The sequence below is a fragment of the Manis javanica genome, chromosome 10 (genome assembly GCF_040802235.1).
Source record: "Manis javanica isolate MJ-LG chromosome 10, MJ_LKY, whole genome shotgun sequence".
Taxonomy (NCBI): domain Eukaryota; kingdom Metazoa; phylum Chordata; class Mammalia; order Pholidota; family Manidae; genus Manis; species Manis javanica.
The window spans coordinates 20,397,965-20,416,930 of NC_133165.1; the positions used below are offsets into that span (position 1 = coordinate 20,397,965).

At 42.6% G+C, this 18,966-nt stretch overlaps 2 protein-coding genes across 2 annotated transcripts in view; both read right to left on the reverse strand.

The window, feature by feature from the left end:
• Positions 1 to 1,762: 1,762 nt before the first annotated feature.
• Positions 1,763 to 4,158, reverse strand: PHLDA1 (pleckstrin homology like domain family A member 1). The gene is given in 3 exon segments (XM_037003663.2): positions 1,763 to 2,287; positions 2,641 to 3,468; positions 3,471 to 4,158. Coding segments are annotated over 2 exon segments (1,134 nt in total). The 5' UTR covers positions 3,799 to 4,158; the 3' UTR covers positions 1,763 to 2,287; positions 2,641 to 2,662.
• NAP1L1 (nucleosome assembly protein 1 like 1) overlaps positions 1,763 to 18,966 on the reverse strand; it is a 48,473-nt gene continuing 31,269 nt past the window's right edge. Inside the window, exons 16-17 of the transcript XR_012122000.1 lie at positions 4,170 to 18,767; positions 1,763 to 2,287 (exon numbers count right to left, since the gene is read on the reverse strand). The gene's annotated coding sequence lies outside the window, so the exon portion shown is untranslated. The remainder of the gene's footprint in view (positions 2,288 to 4,169; positions 18,768 to 18,966) is intronic.

Here is an 18,966-nt window from a genome sequence, read left to right on the forward strand (position 1 = left end):
ATCCTACTCCTCTCCTTTCTAATTCCTAAGGTTGCACAGTTAAATGCTAAGAAGGGTTCAGGCTAAAGAGCCACTAAAGAGGGTCAGCTCCATAGAAATGTCACAGCAGACCAAGAAATAGGGGCTATGGAAAGACAAGACAGAGAACCCTGATGCTGGTGGCCCCATGGAGAGCCACAGCCATGCTGAAGGGAGGGGTTTGTGGACAGCAGCGCCAGCGGCCACGAGGAAGTCTGAGCAGGTTTGCCATGGTGCTACCTAGCCTACATGTCAGCTAACAACACATAAATGCCTTTTAAAAGCCTACAAAAATCTAAATTTTCAAAGTAGTTGGTATGGATTTTACCTTTTTAATAGCACAAGAATTTTAAAGAAAAATCCTTCCATCAGGACAGAACTATGGTTTAAGTGGGGTTATATGATGCACATACTAAAACCGCAGTATGATGGGGCATTATCTAAAAAGTACAGCAGTAGCTCTGAAGAAGCCAAGCGAACCTGACTCTTCAAATCTGCTCTCTGAACTGCCCATCACACATACGTGTGAGGCTTCACATCTTTGCAGCTGTTATTTTCACCACAACTTAGCCACTGGAAGTGGGAGCCTACTTAAGTTTTGCTTATCATTTGCTTTAATTTCAGTTTCCCCCATATCTTTTTGGATTAGAGTTACGATCTCAAAATTTTATTATTTAAGTATTGCAGTAAAAAGTAATTTGACCTTGAAACTCCTTTCTAGATGGAGGGAGAGTAAGACATCTCTAGCATAAAACTGTTTTCATTTCTTGACTATGTAACTTAGCAGTGGCCTAATACTAACCATTCCAATTGAGATGCTGGAAAAATACTGGTCAAGAACTTGTGGAAAAGGTAATAGAAAACAGAGTCCCCTTAGGAAAGCCATGCAGACAGAAAGCTCTGCCCCAGGAGAACTTGGTACCATCTATGGCTCTTTTTAAACTGAAGTAGCATCTGCCCTGTGGCTTTGCCCATCCTATGGATTTAACAGAAGAGGTTTGTTCTACCTTTAAAAGCACATCCCCTCCTCTCACCCCCAGGCTCCTAAACAAATGGCTGCTGAAACAAGACTGGGGTTGTTTTCTTACTGAAATCCAGTGTTTACCCAGTCCTTCCTTTCCAGTTTTTGAGTTTAGCTAACACTGACAAAACAGATAACCCTCAAATTTCTCTTAGAGCAATAAAAAGCAAAATGGTTTCCCCAATCATTATTTTCAGTATGAAAAAAAGTTATGACTACCAATCCTTTGAAATATTTACAGACTACTTAAACTATGAGATTCTAGCGTATGCTTCTAGAACAAAGTAAAAGGGTCAGAAAATGTGATTCAGATGAAGTCAGCAAAACTCTTGGAAAAGGGTAACCTCTAGTGTGGATAAGAATGCAAATGTTCTCTCAAACAAGCTGAGTAATTCTCTTTCCCCCCCACTATGGTTTTTGAAACGAAACACCTAATTCATTCATACTCAAAAATCATAGAAATCTCCTTATTAAACTCTTCACACGCAGATGATACAAGCAAGGCTTTTCCTACAGGAGACGCAGCCCTACCAGTACTCAAGATTGGGTGCCCTGCCATAGATAGGCTATGTTTTAAGCGTATTGACTTAGATATCATTACAATTGATTTCCTTTTAGAAAAGCAATTAGATTCTAATATACACGATTTTGAACATCCAGCTTCTTTAAACATCTATTCTATATAAAATATGTCTAAATAAAAAAAATCTTAAAAAGGAAAACTGTAATATCACAGAGTTTAATTTCAACCACCTGGCACAAGAATGAAACTATCAGACCTTCTGAAAATGCCCTAGAAATAACAAATGAATTCTTTATGCTTTCTCTTCCACCGCCCCTTGCCTTTTTTTCTTTTCCAAGATTAGAACTTACTAGGGAATAGGTTTTTGAAAATAAGGGTTTTTGGAAAGTGGCCTACATTCAGAAATGTCTTAAAACAAGCATTTTTTAAAAACTAATAAATAATCATAAATCAAAATACATTAAAATAAAATTACAGTACATCATTGCTCCTAGAAGGTCCACCATACTGGAAGATCCTTTCAAAGGTTCATAAATAAAAGCCTTCTGGACTGAAACGTTTCCTGCGTGGTGATGACGAGTATGCAGAAAACTAAGAGGACTCTCAAGTTCTCAGTCTGGTAATGTCCAAACTACTGGATGTTGCGCGGGCGGGGAGACTGCTGTTTCCAACCCAAGTGAAGACAATAGAAAGGTGCTCGTCCCTCTTCCTCAAGTCCTCAAAACCTGTAAAAAAAATGACACGGAATGAAGTGGGCGGGCGGCTCAGCGACCTCCAAGACCCAGTTGTCTTCGGGCCAGTTCGGCGGCGAAACACGCTGGTAAAGACACCGGGCCGCTCCGCCGATGCCCGGACACAGAGGGGCGCGCAGGGGGGCCGCGGAGAAGACCCCGCCGGCTGAGCCCTCCTACCCTCCCGCCCGGTCGGCCGCCTGGCCCCTGCTTGCCTCCCTTCTTCCCACCTCCCAGATCCCGGGAACATTTCCCGCTTTCCACCCAAGAGCCAAACGCGCGGGCAGGCTTCCCAGTCCCCCAACACCGCCGGAGCCCGCTGGGCACCCAGGCGCCGCGGACCGTACCTCGCCCACCAGCGCTGCCCTTTCAGGCGGAGTCGGAGGTGCTCCGCAGCGGCCGGCGGCCGGGGGGCTGCGGGTGCGGCGGCCGGCGGAGTGGCTGCGGCTGCTGCGGGGGCTGCGGCTGGACCAGATGCTGCTGTTTCTGCCGCGTAGACTTGACGGCCAGGATGGCCTGACGGTTCTTGTACTGCACCATCTGCAGCGTGATCTCGGCGTTCCAGCCCTGGTCCTGCGGGCACCGAAAGTCGATCTCCTTGCCCTCGGCCATCACCACAGTGAAGTACATGTACTTGCCCTTGCGCTCCACGCAGTCCACGGTCTTCATGTTGGAAAAGTGCAGCTCCTTGAGCTTGACCGGCGGCTCGAGGATGGCCACGGCGGGGCCTCCGGGCTGGGGCGCCTCGGCCGGCCCCGGCGCGGGCTGCGGTCCCTGGGGCGGCAGCTGCTTGGGCGGGATGAGCAGCAGCCCCTCCTCGGTGAGGATGCAGCACTTCTTCTTCCAGAGCTGCAGCAGCCCGTCGCTGCGCTTCTCCAGCACGCCCTCCTTCAGCGCCCTACAGCCGCCGCTCTCCAGCATCCTGCCGGCCGCCGCGCGGGCCCGGGGCAGCAGCAGCCGCGCGCCGTCCTCCCCGCGGCCGCCCGCCCGGGGTGCGCAGAGGCGGCTAGCGCGCAGGAAGCGGGGAGTCGGCGGCTTGGGGTCCCGGCAGGAGGGCGGCCGCGTCCCGACACGCTGCAAGTTCTCGGAGCCGCGAGCGGCCGCGCTCCGCCGAGCGCTCGCTTAAGGGCGCGGGCCGGACCCCTCGCGGCGCTTTTGAACTGGCCCCCGCCCCCGCGCCGGGTGACACCCAGCGGAAAAGGCGGCTCCCGGAGCCCGCAGGGGGAGAGCAGGGCGCGGAGAAGCGCTCCGGGACCTCTCCGCGCCCCCGCCCCCGCCGCCCGCGCCCCGCCCCGCCGCCCGCTCGCGTCCGCGCTCCGCCGGCGAGCTGGCCAGGGGGCCGCGGCCCGGAAATACCGCTCCTCCGCTCGCGTCGACTGCCGATCGCGCCCCAGCTGTGCGTCGGCGCTGAGGCCTTCGCACCGTCCTACGGAGCACCGGCGGGTGCGGCTCCCACACCGCCGGAAACCACGCCGGCTCTGCGCCCGGGCGCCAGCCCGGGGCATTTGCGCCGAGTGCGCGGTCCCGGCCCAGACGCGCACGGAGGCCGGGCGTGAGGCTTTCAGCCGCGGAGGCCCCAGGACTCCACGTGAACACTACGTGCAAAGGCCGAGAGGACACGGGGCCTCTCCACGCACGTTCGCTCACGGTCACTAACTAGCTTCCTGGGGCAGAGCGGGCGATGGTTAAATCAAGCAACAGCGCTACGGTCTGTCCTCGTTTGCAAGAGAAAGGCGATCCACTTCATACAGCACCTCTCCCTCATTTCCTCCACCCCGGAGCGCAGGCACTAGCCCGCCTTTACCCGGGTCACAGCTCTCCAGCTTCCTTTTTAACCCAGTCATACAACCGGCAACACCTCCCAGCTGTAACTCACCTCCAAGAATTTGGGGTGCTGAACGCCCCAGCCCCAAGGCACAGCGTGGCCTTCCAACCGGCCGGTTGGGCCTCCGCGGCCCCTCTTTGCAGACACCTAACGGGCCGGATCTGTTCTGTAATCCCGTTTATCCCCGGCTGCGTAAATGCTGTACTCACCCCTGGTTCCCTCGCACTCCCACATGTAAGTAATTTCTATAGAAATTGTAGGGAAGCAAGACAGTACAGAGCTAAACCGAAACCAAACCTCTTGGTGGGGAAATCCAGCCACTAAGCAGAACCACAACTATACACCGACCCCGAGAAACCGAAGAATCACTAAGAATAAACCAACGCGGACACAGCAGAGATGGCCGGAGTGGAAAAGCTACTACTTGTACCCAAGGAGGAAGAAGGGGGAGCTTAGTCACCTACTCATTTCATGTGGCTGGAACAAAATGATAGAAGTGAGACGAGCTGTAAGAGCTGAACAAGAGTCAAATACTTGGTGTGCGAAGAAATATGAACTTGATCCCCAGGTAATGGAAAACAAAGGGTAACTTTTAAACGCAGGAGGGTCCTGAAGCTTAATCTACAAATCATGTTTTAGCAAACGGGGGTCCTTCCAGCACAATCCTGAGTCCCACTGAATTGTACTTGCCCAGTTCCCGGGGCCTTCACATTAAGAAGGGCAACTATTAAAATTATGTAAGGATTTCCAGTAAGATTATGTTAAAAAAAATTCTGTATACCAGTGACAAACGGTACACCTAACATCTCATTCTCTCCCTGCTTCTGTAGAACAAGGGAGCATTCTAGAGAATTTCTACATGACCATCCATTAAACAATGCCACTCATCAGCCCATTTGGAAAAGATACTTCCTCTGAGTGTGCAATTCAGTCTCTGAGGGCAAGCGTAGTTGGGGACATTTCATATGTAAAAATGATATAATACAAACTTGGCTGGGTAAAACACAAGATGTAATCTGGAAGGCTAAGCCATTTTCTTAGGAAAAATTCAGTGTTGGTATGATCGAACCTGTTTACCAGGATGCAACATTCTAAATTACTTCCAAATGTCTGAAGGACGAGCATGATTTTCAAAAGCACCTATTTTATTATGACTATAGACAGTTTAAAACTCACAATTTCCAGTTGGGTATGTCACAGGAATTCTTGACTTTGTGAGCAGCTCAAAAGCAAGTCCACAATGTGCCCCCTGGCCACTGTGTGTTTACTCTGGAAATCTCAGTAGTAGAGGAACCTTACAAATCAGTGATGACTGTGCTCTTAATTTATTTCAGCAGTCACCACCAACTCACAAAAATGGCCATATTGTCCATTTCTAAGACAAATTCCCAGAAAATGAATTACAGGATGTAACTGTTCCTAAAAAAACACAAATTTAGCTGTAGATAAAATGAAAACCTCCAAGTGTCACCTAAAGTTATTGAAGTTAAAAAAGATAGTGAACAAAATCATTGCTTTGGTAAATAACTTTGAAGTGGCTAATTCAAATTTCCTAATCTGGCTGGTGCATCACGTCCAACTTTTGGACTCAGCTCTTCCCCTGGCTTCAAGGGCATCACTCTTAGTTTTTCTTCTGCCTCTGTGGTCACTGTCCCCATCTCTTCTACAGGTTCCTCCCTGTCCCCCAGACCTTTTACTGCTGAGGTGCCCCCCAATATCGGTCCTTGGTTCTCTTTTTTATCTACTCTCACTTCTGCTTGTTGGTGTCATCCAGACTCAGCACTTTCAATAACTTCTATATGCTGAAGATGCAGATTCATACCCCCAATTTACATCCAACTGCTTGTTGCCAAAGGATACAACAAAGACTACTAAAATAAAAAATACTACTATCGCATGCCAAGCAAGAGAACACATATTGGTGAAGACATTCACTGAGTGATTCATCCGAAGAAACGCGTGATATGAAGCCATAGGAAGCAAAGTTCATAGAACTTTTGCTAATAAGTTGAAAAGTAGTGCTGGGGATGGTTTAGAGCCCACAGGTTTATCAATGATTGGTAAGAAACAAATTCTGGATGAAACAGTTTCAGTAAGGACCTGGAAATGCTTAAAGTTCATGTTTTTTTTTAACAACTTTACTGGTTAGAATGGCTGTAGTACAAAACCTTTGGTTTTGATATATTCCAGGCCAGTGTTACTGAGATTGTAGAATTTTCCCCTTTACTCTTCTCTATAGTACTATCTGGGTCCAACAGAGAACTCAAACATATGCACTCCCAAACTTATCTCCTCACCCTGATCCCTGCAGCCCCTTCTAGGTTGATGGCAATCCCATCTGTACAGTTAGTTGCTCAGGCCGGAACCTTGGAGCAGTGCTGCCCTCACACAAGCCAAGAGGCCCTTTCCCAGAGCCCTGAGCCTGAAGAGTCAGAATGACATACCTGTCTGGGGCTCCTGCTCATTCTGAACAACACTCCAGGCACTCAGGATTCCAAGTGCCCTGCCTGAATGGCCTCAACTGGTCCAGGGAATGCCTTTCTACCAGTGTGTGCACCAGTGTAATGGTGCAGACAGGCTAGGATGTCCACACAAATGTGCAGACAGACCACTGCCACACAATTCAGAGCCAGGAATGGGAAGAGGTGGGACGTGGGCTGAGGATCAGCTCTGGCACTGGACTTTAACAATCTGAAATTCAAACCTGGCCTTACATATACTTAGGAAGGTATATTTGTCAAGATAGGAGCATTGGACGTATGTTCATTTAATGAAACTTTTAAACATTTAACCACTGGTGTCTCCATTATACTCCTGCCCCAGGACAGGCCTGCTTGCAATAATCCCTTATGATCTTTCAGTACCTAATCTACAAATTGAAGTAGGAAAATTCCATCAATTATGCCTTTAAACTACATCTATATTCTGTGCATTTCTCTCCACTTCCTTCATTGCTGTCCTGATCCAAATCACCATCATCTCTCCCTTGAATTACTGCAGTGGCCTCCGAACTTGTCTCCATGATTCTACCCTTGTTTTATAATCCCTTTTCAATGTATCAAGTCACCCCAATTACTTTTTCAAGTCTTTGCTCAAATGTCATATCCTAATTATTCTAAAATCCTAACCACCCAATTCCCCTTAGTTTTCCCCACAGTAGTATGTATCACCTGACACACTACTGAAAAGTTTCTTATGCCTGTTGCTCCTTTCTGTTCCCCTTCCTATAGAATGTAAGCTCTTCTAGAGAGTAAGGATCACTGTTCTGATGGATCTCAATCACCTAGCACAATTCTTGGTATATAATAGGGGCTCAACATATTTAGAAATTTTTTATTAAATCAAAAGCCCTTATATGTCATTAAGAAAAAAATTAGTGTCTTCAAATGCTTTTTGACATTTTTCATAATGCATCTTTTTAAGTTTTCAAACTGTAACAGGACTTTTAAAAAAACTTCCAAAACTTGCTGTACCAATATATATTTGGCATATTTTTTTATACTTATTCAACATGCTAGGCCTCTGAGTATTAAATGCTATTATATTCCATCGTGTTATCTAAAACAAGTCCTACCAACATTTCCTTTCTTGAGCAACATGCAACTTAGTATTATGAGGTACTATATAAACTATCATCCTACTGACTTCTAGTAAGAGTAATCAAAGGATGAGAAACACAATAATGAAACAGAATTTCTAGTAGTTTCTCTTACTTAGCAGTAAATAGCCAAATACTTGCTTAAAAGTCCATTAATCAATACTGGCTTAAAAACATTTAACAGAACTTGTAAAGTTACTAAATAGTGCTTATTTTCATTTATAACTTGATGACAGGATTATAAAATATCTATAAACTTCCTAATTTGCAATATACAGTAGAAATTTACGGCAACGACTACTAAAGATTTGGATATAGCAAAGTTCAAATGTCTTGCAAGAAATACAGGCCAAATAACCTAGGAAAGTCAGGTCCCCATCAGTGCCTAAAGGCCCACATTCAGACTGCAATTTAGACTTCTTAGCCATTCACTGTCATGTTTAAAATGGGCAGTAGTGATGCTTTATAAAGATTCTACTTCCCAAAATACTTAAAAAGTTAACTTATTAACTCTCTTCAACTGAATACATAACTACCCAGGCAGGAGCGTCTGCCGGGCGGCCTCATCTGCCACTTCACCGGTTGGATGATGCCGCCTAGTGGTCAGTTTGTGTAACAGTTTTGGGCAAATCAACAGTCGAGGTATCCTGGTGTCCGGGTGTGTTCAACTGTTACTGCAACCCATTTGTAGATCAAACATTATCAGCCTTTCTGTTCTGCTGACAGCCCGATTCAAGTTCTCATCCTCGTCAGCATTCAACTAATAGCTCAACCACTTGAATCCGTACTGTCCCATGCGGCACTATCAACCTACTCCTGAAGTGGTAGGAAACTTCAGTCACCTCCCAGTGTGGGAACATTGCAAGTCCTTTTTCCGACATGGAAGTCCTCCACAAAGCCCTGCTTGCCCTTACAGTTTGCATTCTCCTTCCACGCAACCCTAAGCGGGCTCTTACCTATGTGACCTGTCTTTGCTTTGCCTTCTGAATCCTTTAACGGTTTGTTCCTCAAAGCACAACTCAAATCCCATTCTTTTGCCGAGTTAATTCCTTCCTCATCATATTCCACGTGCACTCCGTCGGCAGTTAACATTCTGGATGGCAGTGTGTTCGTCCCTGTACCTACTGGCAGAGGACCATGAAGGAGGCCGAGTAAGGGCTGACAGCACTCACGCTGGAGTTTAAATGTTAGTTCTAGCTGGAAATAATGTTACTCCAAACAATGCAGGCAGGCTGAGTAGACACTGAAGATGTTCAACAAGTAACTGAGTTGAGGAGTCTGGGGATCAATTACTTGTTAGAGTAATATCAATTCTGAAGTGGTATGTGAATATGTCGCGGAACCGGGGTTTGACTGCCTTCATTTTGCCCTGAATCCAGAACACAGGCGGTACCTTTTGAGCAGGGAAATGGAGGTAGCCCAATGAACAAGACTGAGAACCAATACTGCGGCGTCACAAAACTGACTCGGCAAGTATTGACATTCTTGACTTTTGGTCTTCGAGACAGAAGCGTCAGGAATTCCACAATGGTACCCCCCAAGTGGCAGCACCACTAAAGTTGTCTCGAGTTATTTTGAGCACTGCCCTGGCTGGAAGATCATTAAAGCCTGTCCTCCACGAACGGCCTGTCAGCACCCAACAGCCTTTCCTAGTCTACTACTCAGACTAGGTAAATGCTCCTGTTTGCAACTCATATCTGATAGCAAATCTCTCAACTTAAGGGACTTGATTCCAAGGACAACTCCGTGCCTTGCAGTCTTCTATTACAACACAGTGCAGTCTGAAAGAACACAGACATTCACTAGAGGAGGAAAAGTAGAGGCAGTGAGTACAAATTCTCCTACAAACTTGATGAAGAGGTGGTGCAATGAACTAGGCTGGGTGCGTAAACAGCAAGGCCGCCTTAGAAAAGGAACATGGGTTTTCTGGGCCAGTGACTAGCGCCAAGCCTGCATCAGATGACAGGGCAACTGACATCTGAAGTCGGGATGAACTCAAAGAATGTTTTCAGGTCCAAAAAGTAGACGTTCTATTTAGAACGGATAGAAACCAGGAAATCATTTTATGGTGTGCTTCCACAGTGCCACTATACCAATCAGAAAAAACAAATCCCCGTGTTACAGGCAACAAAACCACCATACGACTCAGAACTGCGAACTACCTGATTTAAGGAAAACATTATTTGAATAACAAGTGGCATCTCTTAACACGTCAGAAACTAAGACAATCAGTTTTTGTTTCTAATGAGATTCCATTTACAATTCTGCTTATGTCACCATCCTGATCTCAACTATGCACATACAATTCTGGGAACCCAATCATGCACGAAAACAGTGAAAGCCTTGAACAGGACTCTAGTCAGAACTCGTTTCTGGAGTGTGTTCCTAAATTAGCTTTGAGGCCTGTGTACTCATTTCTGAAACGTAGTTACTTGGCTCATGTGTTCCGGGACATTCTTGCTCAAACCTTTCCTAGACCGGAAGCTCTTCAGGTTATGCAGCCGATGAGGCTTGCAAGACAGCCTCCATTCTCCAATTTCTACATCACTCAGCTTCGGCTCTAGAGGTCCAGGTCTCCCCAGTACCGTTAAGTATGAATCAGACTCTTCTTTAAAGATAGGCAAGTGCCAGTCTTTTGCCTCCTTCATGCCACCTGCTGCCTAGAACCTGGACACGACAGCTAGGAACCACAATGATCCTCAGACAATAAAGCAACTTTAAAGACAGAAGCCAAATGCCAAGAACAGCAAAGCAACAGAATGGAAGTCTTTCTGAAAACTATGGAGCTCCCATACCAAGGTCCCAAGTCCACATTTACACCTAGGAGAAATCTGTATTTAAGGTACACTGAAATTGGCTTATTATGGAGCCAGCATATATGTATGCAGACTTGGGGAGGGAGTGGCAGTGAGGGAAGGATATCTGAATACTGTTTTAAAATTCAGTCCAGATTAACTCTGGTCTCTCAAATACTCGATATGCTGAAATCTCTAGCTCAAAGCAAGCACCCAGCTAACCACAAGGATGTAGAGGAGTATCTGCAGGGAAGCTAGCACAGATTCCTCCAGGAGGGGTGGGAGAACAGGCAGAGGCCAGACAGGCTCTATTACTTTAAATAGCTAAATGCATATTTGGGTCTTTCAAAAATGATTTAAGGTTTACAATGCTGTAAAGAGCAAAGTCCCACCTAGTTCAAACTACAAGTGGTATAGCAATAGTTTTTCTTTAACACCCTCACTGCATTATTATACCCAAACTTTAAAAAGGAATCTGAACTTAATGGTCATTTTATACTTAGGTTCCTTTACTAATCAAGCTTTACATTATGATACAGAATGTGCTAATTATGTGCACATTTAGGAATTTCAACCGTCCTTAAAAGTTCAAATGGTGAAAGATTCCAATATGATAAAACATTTTTTCTCCACAAATAGGCATATTGCATGTAATTTTAAGCTTTATTGATGGTTCTGGTCATGCTGAAAACTAGCTTTTTACTCTATCAACACTATTGTAGCCCTACTCAACCTTTCTACAAAATTCCAGCCCCCAACACCTTTCCAAAATTTTGTTTCTCCAGCAAGATGTAGAGCCCTCTTTAAACCTGGGTGGGTTTAACAGACTCCATAACCAGTTAAGAGTACTGAAGGGTTACCTCCCCAGAAGAGGTCATAAGAATGCCACCTTTGCTTAATTCTTTAACAGCCACCATCTGTGAAGCAATGTCTAGCCAGAATTCTGGCCATATCCCAGCTTCCTCACCCAGCATCCAGAGTACCATGCACAGAGGGACTTCAGTGATTTCAGTCCCTAACCTTCTTCAAAAGCTGCCCCTGATGAATCAAACTATTCAAGCAGTCAGCGAAATAAACCTTGTCAATGTTTGGGGAGTGGTTTTGGTTATGCAATACTAGGTAACTGCAACTACTGATACACTCCCCACATTCCTATAGTCCCACTGAATTTACAGACCAATATACATCCCAGTGGTTTTTTTGGTTTTCTCAGTATATAGAATGTAACAACTATGAAGGAACTCGGGAGTATCTTCGTTGACTTATGAGACTCAAACTAATGAGAATCGACAATTTATGTTGCTACATAACCTCATACAGCATTATAGTTGGTACACTGGGAGGAATCCAGACAAATCGTAATTGATCTACACACACAAAAATGTGAATACCTACCAACTTCCAGGCCCAGACTCGAACTCAGGAAACTGAAAAGTGAGCAAGCATCCCTAGAATACTTCTCCGCATAACCAGTTGAGAACTAAAGACCCAAAGAGCAGGCACTCGTTCAATGAAAAGGAGACGGTTCAACTAGTAAGGTACATGCACTGAAGATCAATGGCAGGAGGGAAATGCAAGAGGCAGAACAAGCAGAGCTGAAGCCAAGTACAGGTTAGACAGCCTGGGTTCATGTCCAAGTGACCCTAAAGGTTGTAGGTCTACTTAACCAGGTCACCCAGGTAACAACATGGAAAAGACAACATATCCAGCCTATAGTTTCCAAACTCACACAGACTGGCCTTATCCAAGACTAAAATCACATCTGGTCTCAAAACAGATACTCATTTCATTGTCCACCTGTTGACTGTCCATCCCCAACGTTCAGGGTTCCAGGTGTGTGTTAGGGATGGAGAAGATGGGCTAAGTAATGGCAACTCGGTTGTTTGGAGCATCAGGTATCTAAATACAATCAGACTTCACTTAGTTTTACTCTGGACTTCTGGATTCATCCAAAAGCAAAGTAATAAGCATACAAAAACATGCATTACTTTTCTAAAAGTAGTGAAAATTTTCTGTTGCACTTCTATATATTAACAACAAATGGGCAGAAAGAGAAATCAGGAAACTCCATTTACAACTACATAAAAAAAGAATACCTAGGAATAAACCTAACAAAGGAGGTGAAAGACCTATACTCTGAAAACTACAAGACACTCAAGAGAGAAATTAAAGATGACACCAATAAATGGAAATTCATCCTGTGCTCATGCGTAGGAAAATACTGTCAAAATGGCCATCCTGCCTAAAGCACGCTACAGATTCACTGTGATCCCCATAGAAATACCAAGAGCATTCTTCAACAAACTAGAACAAAAATAGTTCTAGCATTCATTTGGAACCATAAAAAAGACCCCAAAATAGCCAAAGCAACCCTGAGAAGGAAGAACAAAGCTGGGGGGATTATACTCCCTGACTTCAAGCTCTACTACAAAGCCACAGTAATCATGACAATTTGGTACTGGCACACAAATAGACCAATAGATCAATGGATCAGATTAGATAACCCAGATATAAACCCAAGCATGTATAGTCAATTAATATACGATAAAGGAGTCATGGATATACAATGAGGAAATGACAGTCTCTTCAACAACTGGTGTTGGCAAAACTGGACAGCTATGTGTAAAAGAATGAAACTGGATTGTCTAACTCCATGCACAAAAGTAAACTTGAGAAGGATCAAAGACCTCAACCTAAGTCATGAAACCATAAAACTCATGGGAGAAAACATAGGCAAAAATCTCTTGAATATAAACATGAGCAACTTTCCCTGAACATATCTCCTTGGGCAAGGGAAACAAAATAAAAAATGAACAAGTGGGACTACATAAAACTAAAAAACTTCTGTACAGCAAAGGACACCATCAGCAGAACAAAAGGGCATCCTACAGTATGGGAGAATATATTTGTACAAACTTATCTGATAAAGGGTTAACATACAAAATACATAAATAACTCACACACCTCAACACCCCCCCTAAAAAAATAACCCAAATAAAAAATGGATAGGGGACTTGAACAGACACTCCTCCAAAGAAATATGAATGGCCAATAGGCACATTTAAGAGATGCTCCACATTGCTAATCAGGGAAATGCAAATTAAAACCACAGTGAGATACCACCTCACACCAGATAGTATGGCCAACATCCAGAAGACAAGGATCAACAAATGCTGGCAAGGATGCAGAGAAAGGGGAACCCTCCTACAGTGCCAGTGGGAATGTATATTAGTTCAACCATTGTGGAAAGCAATATGGAGGTTTGTCAAAACACTAAAAATGGAAATACCATTTGACTCAGTAATTTCACTCTTAGGAACTTACCCAAAGAAAACAAGATCCCCAGTTCAAGAAGACATACACACCCATGTTTATCACAGCACTATTTACAACAGCCAAGATATGGAAGCAACCTAAGTGTCCATCAGTAGATGAATGGATAAAGATGTGGCAATATACACAATGGAATATTACTCAGCCATAAAAAGAAAACAAATCCTACCATTTGCAACATGGATGGAGTTACAGGGTATTATGCTCAGTGAAATAAGACAAAGACTAAGACAAGTACCAAATGGTTTCACTCATTTGTGGAGTATAACAAAGCAAAACTGAATGAACAAAACAGCAGCAGACTCAGACTCCAAAAAGGGACTAGCAGTTACCAAAGGGGAGGAGTGGGTGTGGGCAGGTTGCGGGGGGAAGGGAGAAGGGGATTAAGGGGCACTGTAATTCACAAATCACAATATATGTAGGTGGTGAGGAAGGCAGTACAGCACTGAGAAGTAATGACTCTAGCATTTACTATGCTGATGGGCAGTGATTGCAGTGGGGTGTGTGGGGAGACTTGCTAATATGGGTCAATGTTGAAACCCCAATGTTGTTCATGTGAAACCTTCGTAGGATTGCATGTCAATGACACTTTAAAAAAAGTAGAGATTTTTTTAACTAGAAGACCTTAGGTAAGTGCAACAAATTTTCAATTTTTCTTACTTTTTATAGCATCAAAAACCTTCAAAATGGGGTCATAGACCTGTATTATTCAGTTTGCTTTTTGTGCACCAGGCACACAGGGAACCTCTTAACCAGGATCCATTTTGCCTTCAGAGACAAGAAAAAAAATCCATTGAAATTAGCTGCCAAAACCAATTTAGAAGGTGGTACCAATCACATATTCTAGGTTGTTTGGGAAGCACATACTTATTAAAAAATGTTCATTATCTATACCTCACGTCCCAAGTTCTCTCCAAGTATTCCAGGCATTGTGTTCTCAGCAGTGCTCACGAACCTTCCGCAAGACAAAGCAGAGCACTGAGGCTCAACAAGCGGTATTTATTGGAGCCTTGCAGAGAATTCCATTACCCAATACATCAACTATTTATATTCTAAGTGATTAGGTTAGATCCCTTGCTTAGGGGTTTTGAAGTCTTCATCTAAAGCTAGATCTTTCCCGTTTTTATTCATGGTTTCTTTTCCCCACAGAGCAACCTCACCCACAACCCCCAGTTGAATCAGCTACCAACTCTACCTGTTTGAAGGTAGTTACAAATATGGACTGGGGTAAGGCTAGAAAAAATCCTGTTTGATTTAACTTTTAAATATTTAGTACATATTTCTTAACATTTCCGAAGTCTGTCATCTGCAAAGGCCTAGAAACAAAGACATCCAAGGAACAATCACGCCCTGCCCCCAGACCATTTCTCAGTATCATTGTCCACTGAAAGGAACCAGGGATCCTTGGAGAAATAGCCAACTTCAGGGCTGGACAGGAAAAGTCTTGAGACGAGACCAGAAAATCTTTTTGAGCTATAACGTATATGGTGCATGCAGCGCTCAGATGATGCAGGTATTACCAAATGCTCACAGTAATCAGCTTGAAAAGGTACCACTGGCTAAGCTGAGATCAAACCAAAATGAACCATGCTTACATAGATTTACCCATTTCAATTAACTACACTGGGATTGTGTAAGAATGTCTTCATACAAGAGAGCATTTGGGAGTAAAAGGGGACATGGTCTGCAACTCTTGTCAAGTAGTTTAGGAAGTGTACATCTGACCCTTGAACATGAACTGCATAAGTCCATGTATACAGGTTTTTTCAATAAATGGAAAACATTTGAGATTTCTTACAACTTGAAAAACTATTTTCTCTAGCTTGAATACTGTACACAATATATATATGTAGTGATACAGAAGTAACATATGTAAAAAATATATACATATATATATACTATATATATATATACAAATCAACTGTATGTTATTGGTAAGGCTTCTTCTGGTCAATAGTAGGCTATTTAGTAAAACTTTTGAGTCAGTTACTTGTGGATATTCAACTACATGAGGAATCACTGACCCTAACCCCCACATTGTTTATTCAGAGTCAACTGTATATGCACGCGTTAAGTATATGCAGCAAAATCAGTAAATGGTGATTTGAGTGGAAATATACAGGACCTCACACTATTACTTCAGAGTTAAAGAAAAGTTGCACTATTGCCGGACACTCCTCCCAAAAAACTTGAAATGTGACTGAAAGGATTCCTTGCAGATAAACTTGAATCCATTAAAAAATTATAATAACAATTACCCCTTACTTGACAGGTTAGCCTTCTTTAGACCTGGCCTCTACCTACCTGAGGCCTCTAACTCAAATGTTCTTATATTCAAACAACTCTAAGGCTATCACATCTTAGTTTAAAAACGACCTTCATGTAAAATGTGGTACATACACACAATGGAGTATTATTCAGCCATAAGAAACAAATCCTACCATTTGCAACATGGATGGAGCTAGAGGGTATTATGCTCAGTGAAATAAGCCAGGCAGAGAAAGACAAGTACCAAATGATTTCCCTCATTTGTGGAGTGTTAACAACTAAGCAAAACTGTGAAGGAACAAAAACAGCAGCAGACTCAGATTCCAAAAAGGGACTGGCAGTTACCAAAAGGGAGGGAGGGGAGGAGTGGGAGGGCGGGGAGGCAGGGATTGAGGGGTATTATGATTGGCACACATGGTGTGGGGGCATCATGGTTAAGCCAGTGTAGCACAGAGCAGTAGTGACTGTGGCATCTTACTACACTGATGGACAGTGACTTCAATGGAGAATGGGGGGACCTTGGTAATAGGGGTGAATGTAGTAACCAGAATGTTTTTTATGTGAAACCTTCATAAGAGTGTGTATTAACACCTTCATAGAAAAGTAAAAAATAAAAATAAATGAAGTTACCTTCATGTAAAGTTACCCTCACTTGAAATAATCCCAATAGGCTGCTTTGAATTTAAACCCTTCAAAAGGATTTTATGGCTAAATCTCCCATGGATTAGCCCCCTTGTATCTTCTTCATTCTTTCAACGCCTTCAATGGGCCCTGGGTTGCCCACTTGAGTATCTTCCCTGAACTGCTCTCTGCTCAGAGGCTCCTGCCCTCACTACACAAATTCCTACACACCCTTGAAATCCCAGCTAAAAGCGCTCAAGTTTTTAGTATTTCAGCAAGAATTATTTGACTACTCCATTAAGAGTTTATCAATGCCTAACTTCATTATTGTAAAGTTATGAATATTAATACCATTAACTTGTGATGTCTGTCAACTTCTGGCACTTACATTTTTTTATCACTTACCCTCAGGTTCCTTCTTGTTTTTAAATTTAAAATACATTAAGAACTAAAAAGTACTGCTTTTATGTAAAGCAACATTTTATCCTGAGTTTCAAAATAATAAAAGTTCAATAACTGTGATCTACAAAAGCTACAAGCTCTCAAATTCCAATATGATTAAGCAGCTAGCTGGGTCTTACTTTCTGATGGCAATTTATTATTTCTAAATTGTTATGTTCCATTTCTCATTCATATTTAAGAAAATCAGTCAACACCTTAACTTTTTTTCAAATGAAAAACCTGAAAGTACAGTATGATGTTAAATGGAAGGAATACAAGATGCAAAGTATACTGTTTTTTTTTAAAAGTATAATTAACTGCATATACCCAGTTTTCCCTGGACAAACACTTACTCCTCAGTAATTTCACACTCCAGGGAAGGTGCTCCCATTCCTGTAACTGATCCCTCGTCAGTCTAAGAACTTGGCTTTTTATCCAAGTTATATTCCAATATCTGGATTTTTAAACCTTTGTATAAAATCACCACTACCCATTTAAAATTAACCTCAGCTAACTACCACCATTACCATTCACATTTACTTTTCAACTACTGAGACTTTGTGCTTTAAAATGGCATATTAACTAAATTATGAAGATATATTTCAAAACAAAATCCAGCTCACAATTACAAAGTATACACACAGTGTGGAAAACAAAAAATAAATTAGTGCATTTCTTTACTAAGATTCTTATAAAGAACTTTTAAACTATCCATTTAGTCTGTACATACATTTCAAGTAACATTTGGCTTGACTTAAAGTCAAATAAAAGGCTAAGCTTTTTATAAGACTAATCCATTAAGATGGACTCAAACTCTAAATCAAGCCCTGAAACCAAGCACTCAAATATTTGAATATTAAATAGTTTAATATTTCTGCATGGTATAAGGTTTTCAAAGAGTAACTCCAAGTTTTATTTTTAACTATGGGAATGGCCCACACTTGGATAAACTCACAAATTAGTAGTCTTTTAACAAGCAGCAGTAGTAGGAACACTTAATATTTATTGTAGAGCCCTTGCCATACCAATCAGTATCATTAACCTATTCACAGAATTAACTAAATCACAGAATGTCTCCTTTTGTTTTATTTGTTCTTAAATGAGCTAAAGGAAACAGAGGTAGAATCCCATTTTCTTAAGTACTACTTATAAGCCAATCCCACACATTAAGGTATTTTTATGTCACAGAAACACTAATACTGCTTCTTCAGTGAAGTAGGTAAAAGAATTCTGAGAAATTACATAAATTTTAACTTTAAGAAATCCATGTTATACTAAAAACTAGTCAACTTATGGAACTATTGTCTACTTACAGACTTGACCATAAAATGACAGTCACCAAAATTTTTTTCAAAGCATTACTTTATAGGTGATTTTATGGTATTTTACCATTTCTAGAAGGAAAAAATATTCCTTGGTAACCAGTGCCTGAGCTGGAGGTAACTATAGTCTAACATGCAAAGACAAAACCTGAAGCATCTCAAGAATGTCTGTAGTTAACTCATAGTAATATCTGTATTACTGTGAAACTCCTTTCTTTCTAGTCTTCCAGTAACAAACTCCATGCAGCAGGGCTTGGCTTGGAAGGTTGCTCTGAAAAATACAAACAGGCCATCATAGCCTGAAGCACAGAATGCCTACTCTAAACATCTTTACTCCCTGCTCTTCCAAAAAAGTATATATATTTTTTAAAAACACCCAAAATATCACCAGTACATTTTATAAAATAAAATGCAAATTTTATTAAGGATTTCAAATTACATATTTCAAATTTCTAGAATGGAATAGAACT